This window comes from Littorina saxatilis, linkage group LG6, assembly GCF_037325665.1.
Source record: "Littorina saxatilis isolate snail1 linkage group LG6, US_GU_Lsax_2.0, whole genome shotgun sequence".
Taxonomy (NCBI): domain Eukaryota; kingdom Metazoa; phylum Mollusca; class Gastropoda; order Littorinimorpha; family Littorinidae; genus Littorina; species Littorina saxatilis.
In genome coordinates this window covers 17,267,371-17,278,886 of record NC_090250.1, presented here as the reverse complement: position 1 = coordinate 17,278,886, position 11,516 = coordinate 17,267,371, and the positions used below count along the sequence as shown (strand labels likewise).

Here is an 11,516-nt window from a genome sequence, read left to right as displayed (position 1 = left end):
CAACGTATCAAAAGTGACCCTAAACCTTGGACTTTTCCTTTAAGGTCTTATAATGGAGGGGAGTCTCAAAATACATGTAGAGGTAAATTTACAGACTTCACGCAGAGAAAGTCTTAATGTGAAGCAAGGTCTTAAAACAGAGGGAGTCTTAAAATGGAAAGTCTTAAAACAGAGGGAGTCTTAAAATGGAAAGTCTTAAAACAGAGGGAGTCTTAAAATGGAAAGTCTTAAAACAGAGGGAGTCTTAAAATGGAAGGTCTTAAAACAGAGGGAGTCTTAAAATGGAAAGTCTTAAAACAGAGGGAGTCTTAAAATGGAAGGTCTTAAAACAGAGGGAGTCTTAAAATGGAAAGTCTTAAAACAGAGGGAGTCTTAAAATGGAAGGTCTTAAAACAGAGGGAGTCTTAAAATGGAAAGTCTTAAAACAGAGGGAGTCTTAAAATGGAAAGTCTTAAAACAGAGGGAGTCTTAAAATGGAAGGTCTTAAAACAGAGGGAGTCTTAAAATGGAAGGTATTAAAACAGAGGGAGTCTTAAAATGGAAGGTCTTAAAACAGAGGGAGTCTTAAAATGGAGGATCTTAAAAGAGAGGTTTCACTGTATTATGACAAGTCCAGTATAAAGGTTACAGCATTTATAGATCTACTCAGACTGCAGGCTATTTACTCCCTCTAGTAGGCACAAAATCAATGATCAGTTACAACATTCACATAAATGTCAAGCCTGAAAGGGGGAAAGTGAATAGTCATGCTCTATATGCATCTATTAAAAACAGCAATCATAATAAAGATGCTGGCCTATAGCTCTTGTCCAATGTAAACCATTTTAAGATCTGTCAAAGCTTTTTTACATGGGGTACGTAAGTCTGCATCTCTCGCATTTATTTAAGTCACATTACCAAAAATCTACAGCCTTGAAAGTTTCTGTGCACTGTGGGAATTGTGGGTAGAATTCATTTTTTTAAGTGACAATGGCAATTAATAGTCAATCAATATGTGATTTATTAATTCAACAACAAAATTCCCACAGCCTTAATGAACATGTTTGTCATGCGACCCATTTATATGAACAGTATAAGATGTTTGGTGGCTTGTTGACAGACCAGCTTTTTTGTTGGTCCAAGGGGACCATATCGTCTTTTGTTTCATCTTTATCGACCAAGGCCGAAGGCCGCGGTTGATAAATATGAGACAAAAGGTGATATGCTCCCCGAGGACCAACAACAAAGTGCTGGTCTGACAACAAGCTACCAAACATCGTTTTTGTCATCATTTTGGTTGTGCAACAAAATGCACAATAACCCACAGGGAGATGAATTTTTAGAATCCAACTCCGGGCCACAAAGCGTGTCACAGTAGCACGAGATAACACGTCAAACTTGTATGTGACGTCAAACGTAGCTTGTTGACGCTTTTCTTCCAGTCTGAAAATGTACAGAGCTGCGATCATACCTGTGAATTCAGTAAGTGTTGAGCATATTTCTTTTCTTTTAAGTGTTTATGACTTTTCGTTGTGGATTTAGCGATTACAGAGATACGTTGCAAATTGACCATGAGTCGCCGCGGTAATTATCAACATTGATTGGGTCTTTGAGAGTGAATGCTTACGATCGTTGTCCTCGGAAACACAAATCCAAAGCCACGATGGTTCCACACATCAAACAATCAGCCTGATTGGCTTTAACTTTGACAATCCACGTTTCACATGAAAGCTCAAACCCATTCACAACCTCGAGTTATTGCATGGGGAACATGAGATTTATTTACCAGGTGTTTGTGAATGAAAACTCGTGAAAATGATGACAAACAGTTTTATCCCATGTAAAAGCCTGGACAGATCTATGAAAATTTACAGGATGGTTTACACATCAAGGAAGGTATACATTTACACAATTGGATCAGAGACTAATTACACCTGAACCACACTGACACCCATTATCTTGAAACATTAATACAGATATGTAGGATGATGTTACATGATGCATGCAGTTTCCAGGGAAAATTGCACCAGGCCCCTTTGACCCCTCAATATCTGTACAGACAGACAGACAGACAGACAGACAGACAGACAGACAGACGGACAGGTTAAAGCACAGACACACAGAAACAAATACTGTGACAATAGACGAATTCCGAAAATAACTCTGTCGGGTTTGTATTGGGTTGTGGGGGCTCGGCAGCTCAGTTGGTCAAGCACTGGACTTGTGATCGGAAGGTCGCAGGTTCGAATTCGGGCCGAGACGGACACGGGTCAACTTCATGTGCAGACCCAGAGACGGAAGCCATGTCCCACCCCCGTGTCACCACAATGACACGTAAAAGACCTTGGTCATTCTGCCATAAGTGCAGGTGGCTGAATACACCTAAACACGCAGACACCTGGGTTAAGCGCACTCCGTTGCTCGCTAGCTTTCCACTGGGAGGAAGCGACCCGAATTTCCCAGCGATGGGACAATAAAGTAATGAAAATGAAAATAAAAATGAAAAGAGTAAAAACCGGGGCTTACTTTTACTATTGGACAAACATTGGAGGGGCCAATCACTAGCGAGGGGTGTGTCTGACACGTGGACAGGAGCATGTGTGAATTTATTTGTCTGAGAAAAAGGAAGGGTCTATTTACTCTCTTACAGCCCATACAAACCTGACAGAGTTATTTCCGAAAATCTTCTACTACACACAGACAAGACAGTGGAAACTGAGACAGATATATAGACACAGACAGATCAGACATCCAATGTCAGGCATATAATGAGGGGACGGAAGAGATGTGCCAAATTCATAGGGGGCTCCCACAAGCTCGGATGCTGCCCCAGGATAAACCCGTGGTGCTGGAAAATCTATCAATGTTGCCACAGCACTTCAAAGTGCTATACAGGCCAAGCATGCACTTTGAAAAGTGATCAGTGAAATTAAAGACAACTTCATTCTCGCATCAAACATTATGTAAATCATATAAGATTCATATAAGAAACCTATAAGAGACTTATTATAGGTTTCTGGAAGTGCAGCTAGGTTCTATATGATTCATATGCAAGGTTTTGTATATGGATTTGGGGTCTTTTTCATATGAGAAACTTGTAAGAAACCTGTACCTATAACTGACATAGTCAACTTTTTTCTGGTCATATATTATGAAACCTATATGTTTCTTATATGAGCATATAAGTTCATTTTGTACGGGCACACACACTTCTAGAAAGAAAGGCTCTACATGGTCAAAAAGTCAAACACGCATTCCTCTTCATCAAAACACCCAACATCTCAGCTAATTTTCTACTTTACAACACTCATAGCACTGGTTGGTCACTCCACTATATGTACATCACAGGTCCAAAGGGTAATGTGGTAATACCATGAAATGGGGTAATACCATGAAATGTGGTAATACCATGAAATGGGGTAATACCATAAAATGGGTTCCATGAAATGGGGTAATACCATGAAATGGGGTAATACCATGAAATGAGGTAATACCATAAAATGTGGTAATACCATGAAATGGGGTAATGCCATAAAATGGGTTCCATGAAATGGGGTAATACCATGAAATGGGGTAATACCATGAAATGAGGTAATACCATAAAATGGGTTCCATGAAATGGGGTAATACCATGAAATGGGGTAATACCGGATGAAATGAGGTAATACCATGAAATGGGATAATACCATGAAATACCAGGGAAGCAGGAATGAGCAGCCGATGGGTTCCAACCCAACATGGGCATGGGGAGTTTTTTTTCTCTTAAGTTTTTATCTTTTAACTTGATACCTTACTTTTACACTTTTCATTTCACTTTGTGACAGGAGACATTATGCCCTTAACTCAATTAACTGTGAATGTTTCGTCTTCTCTATAATTAGAATTTCCATAAACTCTTATCTTTCTCAATATTTTTGGGGGGCAGATAACAAGGAGAAGAGCGGCGGGGCTGGGGGGGGGGGGGGATTGGGAGGGGGGGGGGGGGGTACAACGCTGGAGAGGCTCCACAGAGAGGTAGAACTTAGAGCGGGGCAGCTCAGAGCTTAAAGGGATGTGGTAAGCCAAAAGGGGATATCTGATACACATTTTTGATTGGCAAAAAAATCAACGGGATACAAAATACACCGTCCCACGAACAGCGTTGTGGCGATAGAAGACAGGAAAAGTACATGGAGGGACACTTATAATTACCTGCCACCAATTAAGCCAGCGGGTGGTAAAAAACAGTATGTCCAAAATAGCTATACATCCACCCAAACATCTAATCCACCCAAAGGTAGCTATCCATCAAGAGTAGCTATATCCACCGAGAGTAACTATCCAAAGAAGAGTATAGCTAGATAACCACAGGACAACACCGAGTCAACGAAGGGCAGTGAGAATAGTCTCCCCTTACCCCTGAATACCACGATGGATTGGGACCCATAGAAGGTAAAATAGCCTGAATGCCGCCGCGAAAAAACACACAGAACAAAGCAAACACAATGTCATTTTTGGTCACCAACGACAACAAACAGCTGAAAATGACAATGTTTAATGATGAAAGGAGTAAAGCATCAATATCTTGCAAAACACCCACAAGTTGTTTGTCTCGGTTTTCATGCAATACTTTGTGGCAATAAGCAGAACAATTTGAGCTGAAACCCTGAACATTTTACACCTATTACACTTGATAAAGTTAGCAGAGTAAAACATACCAGTTAGTGTTAGTTCGGACAGAATTATACACAGCATCAGAAAAGAATATCTTAAAACCAAGATGCCTATTATTAATAAAAATCATAAAAGCCCCCATGGTGTTTATTTTATCACACTGGATAGCAAGAATATTATTAATATGGTATTGATACAAAGTAATATTAACTTCTTTTTTGTTAACTGCATCTGAAAGCATAGGTTTCTACAGATGAATGATGAGTAACTATATACTTTCAGAAAAAAAAGACAAGAAGAAAGAAAAAGAAAAAAGAACAAGACAGGAAAAAGAGATTCAAGACCATCAACAATAAAAACCCAAAGAATAAAAAAAAAAAGAATTGTAGGTTATTGGAACGTTTAATTATTGACAAAACAAAACGTTCCATTTACTTGTTTCGTCAATAATTAAACGTTCCAATAACCAACAATTCTTGTTTTTTGATTCTGAATTTTGGAATGGAAGCAATCTATCAAAACAGCAGTGTCAGTGTTATTCAAAAACAAAGGTTGAAATTGCAGCCATGTTGTCACAAATACTGCTCTGAGAAAAGTGAAAGGCAAAAAAGGAAGAGCTCAGGGAAAGAATGAAAGAATTTAGCATTTAAATCAAAGTGCCCTTTCAGAAAGAAAAGAAAAAAAAATTGAGAAAAGTAAAAATAAAATAAAATTAAAGATCCAGTAACAAAACAAAACAGCGAACTTCCATACCTTTGATGTCTGAATTCTCCTTCTCCATGCGAATAAGCAGCAATGTTTCCAGCATGGCTTTTCTCCACAGCGCACGGATTTCTCCAGACGTCCGTTTCCTGCCTTTCCTGCCCTCATGCCCATCATGTTCCGCCTCTATTTCAAACAGAGCGTAAAACATGGCCACACGTTTAATGTTCAGACACATCTGAGAAAAGTTGGACTTGTAGTCGCCTCTAGTGAATCTGGTATCCATTTGGTACAGGTGCTTCAAATTCCACTAGAAAGATATGCAATGGTCAGGAAACATCTGAAACCAACAGCAAATTTCTCCAGAAGCCAACAACAAATTTCTGCAGAAGCAAACAGCAAAATTTTTGAGCAGCTAAAAGCACTTCCTGCAGACGCTGACAGTTAGTTTCTGCAGAAGCTAACAGCAAATTTCTGCCAATGCTAACTGTCAATTTTTGCTGATTCTGAAGAATCTAAGAGCAAACTGCTGAAACACGACACTTTCTTCATCCGTTCTGTTCTGTGTGAGATGGGTCAGTGCAGAGAACTATAACCGTGACTAAATCTGCTCATACACACAAATCAACACCGTGGAATGCGAAGAATGAAGAAAACTGAAGAATAAGGAAAAACTGCCAGGTACAGGGTCGAGTGATCAATATGGCAACACCTGGCCTCAGTGGGTAAGAAAAGCATGACAGCAAGCGACAGACGTCAAGCTAGGTATTTGGGAAATGTTTCTATATACACAGGCTCTGGGGTGTTTCTTGTTCACAAACTGACCTTGTCTAAAGTACGACATTTCTGATAAACATTAGTGCACTCAAAAACAGGCAAAGAGTCTCTTAACCTTGTTTTTTGTTGGAAAATTCCATTTGTAAAGTATGACACTTCTGATAAACATTAGCTCAATCAAACACAGGTAGCGAGCGGTAGTCTGCCTTGTTTTTTTGTTGGGAAATTCCATTTGTAAAGTATGACCTTTCTGATAAACATTATTTTGCTCAGCCATTCAAAGATAAGGAGCAACCGCCTACACAATCTGGGGCGTTCCCTTCTTGAGTGTAGGAACTAGCTTACAGAAGACTGTTCTTTAATTACAAGAAATTATAAAGATAACAAGTAAAATAAAATTTGACACATGAACAAACAGCTAATATTAAACAGGCAGCAGTGTCTACCTTGTTTGTTGTTGGGAAGTTCCATTTGTAAAGTATGACACTTGTGATAAACATCTATATCTATATACGGCTAATGTGTGTGTGTGTCTGTCTGTCTGTCTGTGTCACTTCGCGATGCACGGCCAAAGTTCTCGATGGATCTGCTTCAAATTTGGTGGGCATATTCGGCTCTACTTCTTCCCGGCAAAGCCGGGTACCCGGCGAAGCGGGTATTCATCTAGTTATATATATATATAGCTCAGTGTCGAGTCAAAGATAAGAAGTGCCTACACAATCTGGGATGACGTTCCCTTCTTGAGTTTATGAACTTACAGAAGCCAGTTCTTCAATTACAAGAAAATAAAGATAAAAACTGAAATTGAAACTGAACTTTATTACAAAAGGATAGAGGTTTTAGCCAAGGCCTAATCTTAAAACCTGTCCCTTATACAAACACGTAAAACAGACCCACATTACATTTACAAGAAGATTAGGGAAAAAAATCGTATTTTCTCATACAAGATAATTTGACACATGAACAAACAGCTATAAATAAACCAAAAGAGCTAGATGTCAAAAGCAATAATCCTGCCAATATGTTGCACAAAAATATAATAAAAAAGAAAAAAGTTACCAACACAGCGCACACATAGAGCATTCAGTCGTCATCACCTTCAGCCCAGAAGTTACCGAGTCACAATAGAATCCATTTTGGAAGAATTAATTTACAAACTGACCAACTTGCTCGTGCATGTGCAAAATCAACCTGTCTATCCCACTGTGCAACCTGTACTGCACTGCACTTAAGCCTGTCAATGAGTCACACTGACACCAATCATAAAATCCCATTCAATATTGGCATGTCACTGGTTTAACAGCCCTTTGGTGGTGGCTATTAATGCCTCTGGGCAGCAGCTATCAGCATAATCCAACACAGAAATTTCATCATCCCATATTACACACCTCAATGTGGCCGTTTCACATATATATTTATATCCTTCTCTAGCTGACTCACTGATTTTGCTGACACTGCTGTTTTGACACGTGTTCTTCTTTGCACAGTCGAACCCCCCCCCCCCCCCCCCCCCTCAAGACCCCCCATTTTATGACTTCCTCCTTTTTAAGACTTAACTTTCTCCTTTCTCAGAAAGTTCTGCCTCTGTAAATATTTACCTCCAGTTTAAGACATAGAATGTCCTTTCTTTCTTTATTTGGTGTTTAACATCGTTTTCAACCACGAAGGTTATATCGCGACGGGGAAAGGGGGGAGAGGGGATAGAGCCACTTGTCAATTGTTTCTTGTTCACAAAAGCACTAATCAAAAATTTGCTCCAGGGGCTTGCAACGTAGTACAATATATGACCTTACTGGGAGAATGCAAGTTTCCAGTACAAAGGACTTAACATTTCTTACATACTGCTTGACTAAAATCTTTACAAAAATTGACTATATTCTATACAAGAAACACTTAACAAGGGTAAAAGGAGAAACAGAATCCGTTAGTCGCCTCTTACGACATGCTGGGGAGCATCGGGTAAATTCTTCCCCTTAACCCGCGGGGCCGGGAACAGAATCCGTTAGTCGCCTCTTACGACATGCTGGGGAGCATCGGGTAAATTCTTCCCCCTAACCCGCGGGGGGAACAGAATCCGTTAGTCGCCTCTTACGACATGCTGGGGACCATCGGGTAAATTCTTCCCCCTATAACCCGCGGGGGGGAGTCAGAATCCCAGACCTGCCTACCCCTGAAATGTACCATGTGTAGTTTTGGGTGTGAAAATAAGGCAAATGTGTAGTTAAAAAAAAATGGCAGGTGAATGTGTAGTATTTCAATTCGATCAACCCAAACCGCAAAACAGAACAGTTACTTATACTGTACTAAAACAAACACTCAACACTCCAAACAAAACTATTACAATGTGAACAATACTCCTCATACAAATACAAACAAAGCCCCCACAAAAATACAAGCCAAGCATTAAGTTTATTTGTTAAGAAAAAAATTATTAACTAGTTTGGAACATTTGATTTGTTTAAAAAAAGCTATGTTGAGGGGTATGCAGTTCATATACAGTGGGACCCCCTATTCAAGACCTGTGACAATCTGAGAACATCAAGTCACAAAAAGTAGGGACTGGGAGTATGTGTATCAACATGAAGGCAAATTTGCATATAAACAGAACAGGTTTGCGTCGGCAATAATAATAATATGGCAGGTCATTGCCTCTGCTCTGGTTACCGATCTCTCAAAAGTGAGCTTGTCTTGGTCTTCTTTCCCTGGCACGGGTTTCTTCACAAAACAGTCCAATTTTTCCTCTGCTTTGGTCGGGATTTCTCGAATTCCTCATGAGAAGTGCTTTTCTTGTGGCGGTTACACGGTCGTAAAGCCCACTGTGCTTCTCTGAAAAAGCCGTGTTGCACACAGTGCAGTGGGCAAAATGCTTCCCTTTTCTCCACGAAACTAGGCATGGATGCTCCTCATAGTACTTTGGCAGAAAAGCCTTGCTGGGAGTTTGACCAAGCTTCTTTTTTTTGCTCCGTGGCGGTTGATCGCCAAAGTCTTCTGGATCCGTGTTCGTCGCTGTAGCCATTTTTTTCCCTCCAGAAAGAATGAGCTACGAAGTGACCGCGTTCAGAAAAGTATGTGCTGACACGCCCTCGATAGTTGTAATAACAGCAGCAAGACCAACTGACTACGCTACTCTCGCGGGCGCCGGGCATGTTTTGCACGCAGTACACAACCGGTTAGTACAAATTATGGATCGGAACTCGCTCGCGTTTTTGTGTATTCAAAATGTCAAAATGTGTAGTCGAAACGAAACGTTTGCGTAGTATAAGACAAGCATGCGTAGTTGCGTAGTTTGGGGACCAAAATCGTAGTTTACTACGCTCAATGTGTAGTGTAAACAGGTCTGGAATCCGTTAGTCGCCTCTTACGACATGCTGGGGAGCATCGGGTAAATTCTTCCCCCTAACCCGCGGGGGGTGTCGTAGGATGTCCTTTTAAATCTGATTTTCTAAGATTCTGTAAAGTCGTCAAAGGCCTTGGTACCTCCCATTTAATTCGATCATGCTTTTACAGATTTTCTGATCACAATGTCTGAAACTCCCTTTCACTTTAAGACTCGATGTTCAGATTTTGTGCGTCCTCAAAAGTAGGGTTCCACTGTAATGTTATCCACAGTTTTCATCCAGAGACAAATATAAACCTAATATTATGTAAGCTTGTTTGAGTCCGTAAAACACTGATTTCCCTGTCACCAGGGTTTCATTTTCAATTTTCTGTGTACACTGAAACCCCCCTTTTACAACTTTGAAAAATCCAAGAAAATCAGGACTCAAAAAGAGAGGGATAGAGTCTTAAACTGGAGGTCAATTTACACTCAGGTTATGAACAGAATGTCCGAGATTGGAGGGTCTTAAAAAAGAGGAAGTCTTAAACTGGGGGGTTCTTAAAAAGGAGGGTTCCACTGTATTTTTATTCTGAAGTTGATACAAAGTTTTCATTGCGCCACATCTAAATGTTAACCATTAGTCTGGCTTATCAAATGAACACTCTCCTTTTGCTGTCACCACTTATAATCCTCGAAGGCAGAAGAAGAAGAAAAAGATCACACTGTTTCTGCCCATTTATTTTTCTTTGTATTTTAATTCTGAAATGTCTGCAAGGTTTTCATCCAGAAAAAGAGGAAGATAAATGTTGACTTTTACGCCCTCATGGTAAAACCATTAGGGGCTAATGTTCCCGCAACTGTTACCCTGACCTTAGACGAGTGACAGATACCCAGTTCAACAATATGCGTGTTTAAGGTGTGACCGGCCTGGATTCAAACCAGTGACCCTGGGATCATAAGTCCATGCGTGCTCTACCACCTGAGCTTACTGACCCCGCCCAGTAACACAACTATCATGGGCATATATAATCTAGCTAGGCTGACTCACTTACACTCTGATTTGCTGTGACAGCCTGTTTGCACATGTTTATTCTTTTTTTGTATTTTATGATGAAGTGTTTTTGTACCAGCTTCAGAAGCAGCGGAATATCATTCAACAGCAGACGTGGGTAACATATTGTTCATGTCACAATCAATGTGTGCATGTTACAGTTATAATACTGTGTAATGTTTCAGGCTATAACTTAATATATCTAAGTGCAAGGATATACAGTGTGAACAGTTTTGACTTTGAAGTGTCTTTTTTTTTAACACTTATATCATATTGCCATTAGCAACGTGATCAGCAGCTGTACATTCATCCTGTTAATTGCTTAAACTTCAATCGCTGACACATTAATAAAAGAGACACCTACTGCAAGATTTTAACATCTGTACCATACGTTTCATTGCAAGGGCTGGAAACCCACTACCGGAGGAAATCAGAACATAAATAAACAAGTATTTCATAAAGGCCATATTGGAAACAATTCTGTCTTTAAATGCTTTCGAGAAATCTCTTCTCTCCCTCACACGCATGCATTTCACACATAACAAGAAGAGCAAACGCTCGATCGAGTCACTTTCGCAGTTCTGAATATTATATGAGGCATCAGATGGACAGGAAGAAATTGCTATTCACAACACAATGAGTCACGTTCACATAAAATTTGAGCCCGGTCACTTTTATAGTTTCCGAGAAAAGCCCAACGTTAAGTTGTGTGTTGCCGAACAGAAAAGGCTAGTTATCTCCCTTGTTTTTCTGATAACGTTCGTAAAAGGCTACAGATGTAAATACTTTGATGTAAAGAATAATCCTACAAAGTTTCAATCACATCCGATGAACTTTGTCAAAGATATAAAATGTCTAATTTTTCCTTTGACGCTGACCTGTGACCTTGAAAAAGGTCAAAGGTCAACGAAACCATCGTTAAAGTGTAGAGGTCATTGGAGGTCACGACTAAACAAAATATGAGCCCGATCGCTTTGATAGTTTCCGAGAAAAGTCCAACGTTAAGGTGGTGTCTACGGACGGCCGGACGGCCGG

General features: G+C 40.1%; 1 protein-coding gene across 1 annotated transcript in view; it reads right to left on the bottom strand.

Moving 5' to 3' along the window:
• LOC138968632 (TBC1 domain family member 1-like) overlaps positions 1–11,516 on the bottom strand; it is a 120,750-nt gene that overhangs the window by 26,239 nt on the left and 82,995 nt on the right. Inside the window, exon 14 of the mRNA XM_070341230.1 lies at positions 5,386–5,520. Coding sequence (XP_070197331.1) covers positions 5,386–5,520 — 135 coding nt within the window. The remainder of the gene's footprint in view (positions 1–5,385; positions 5,521–11,516) is intronic.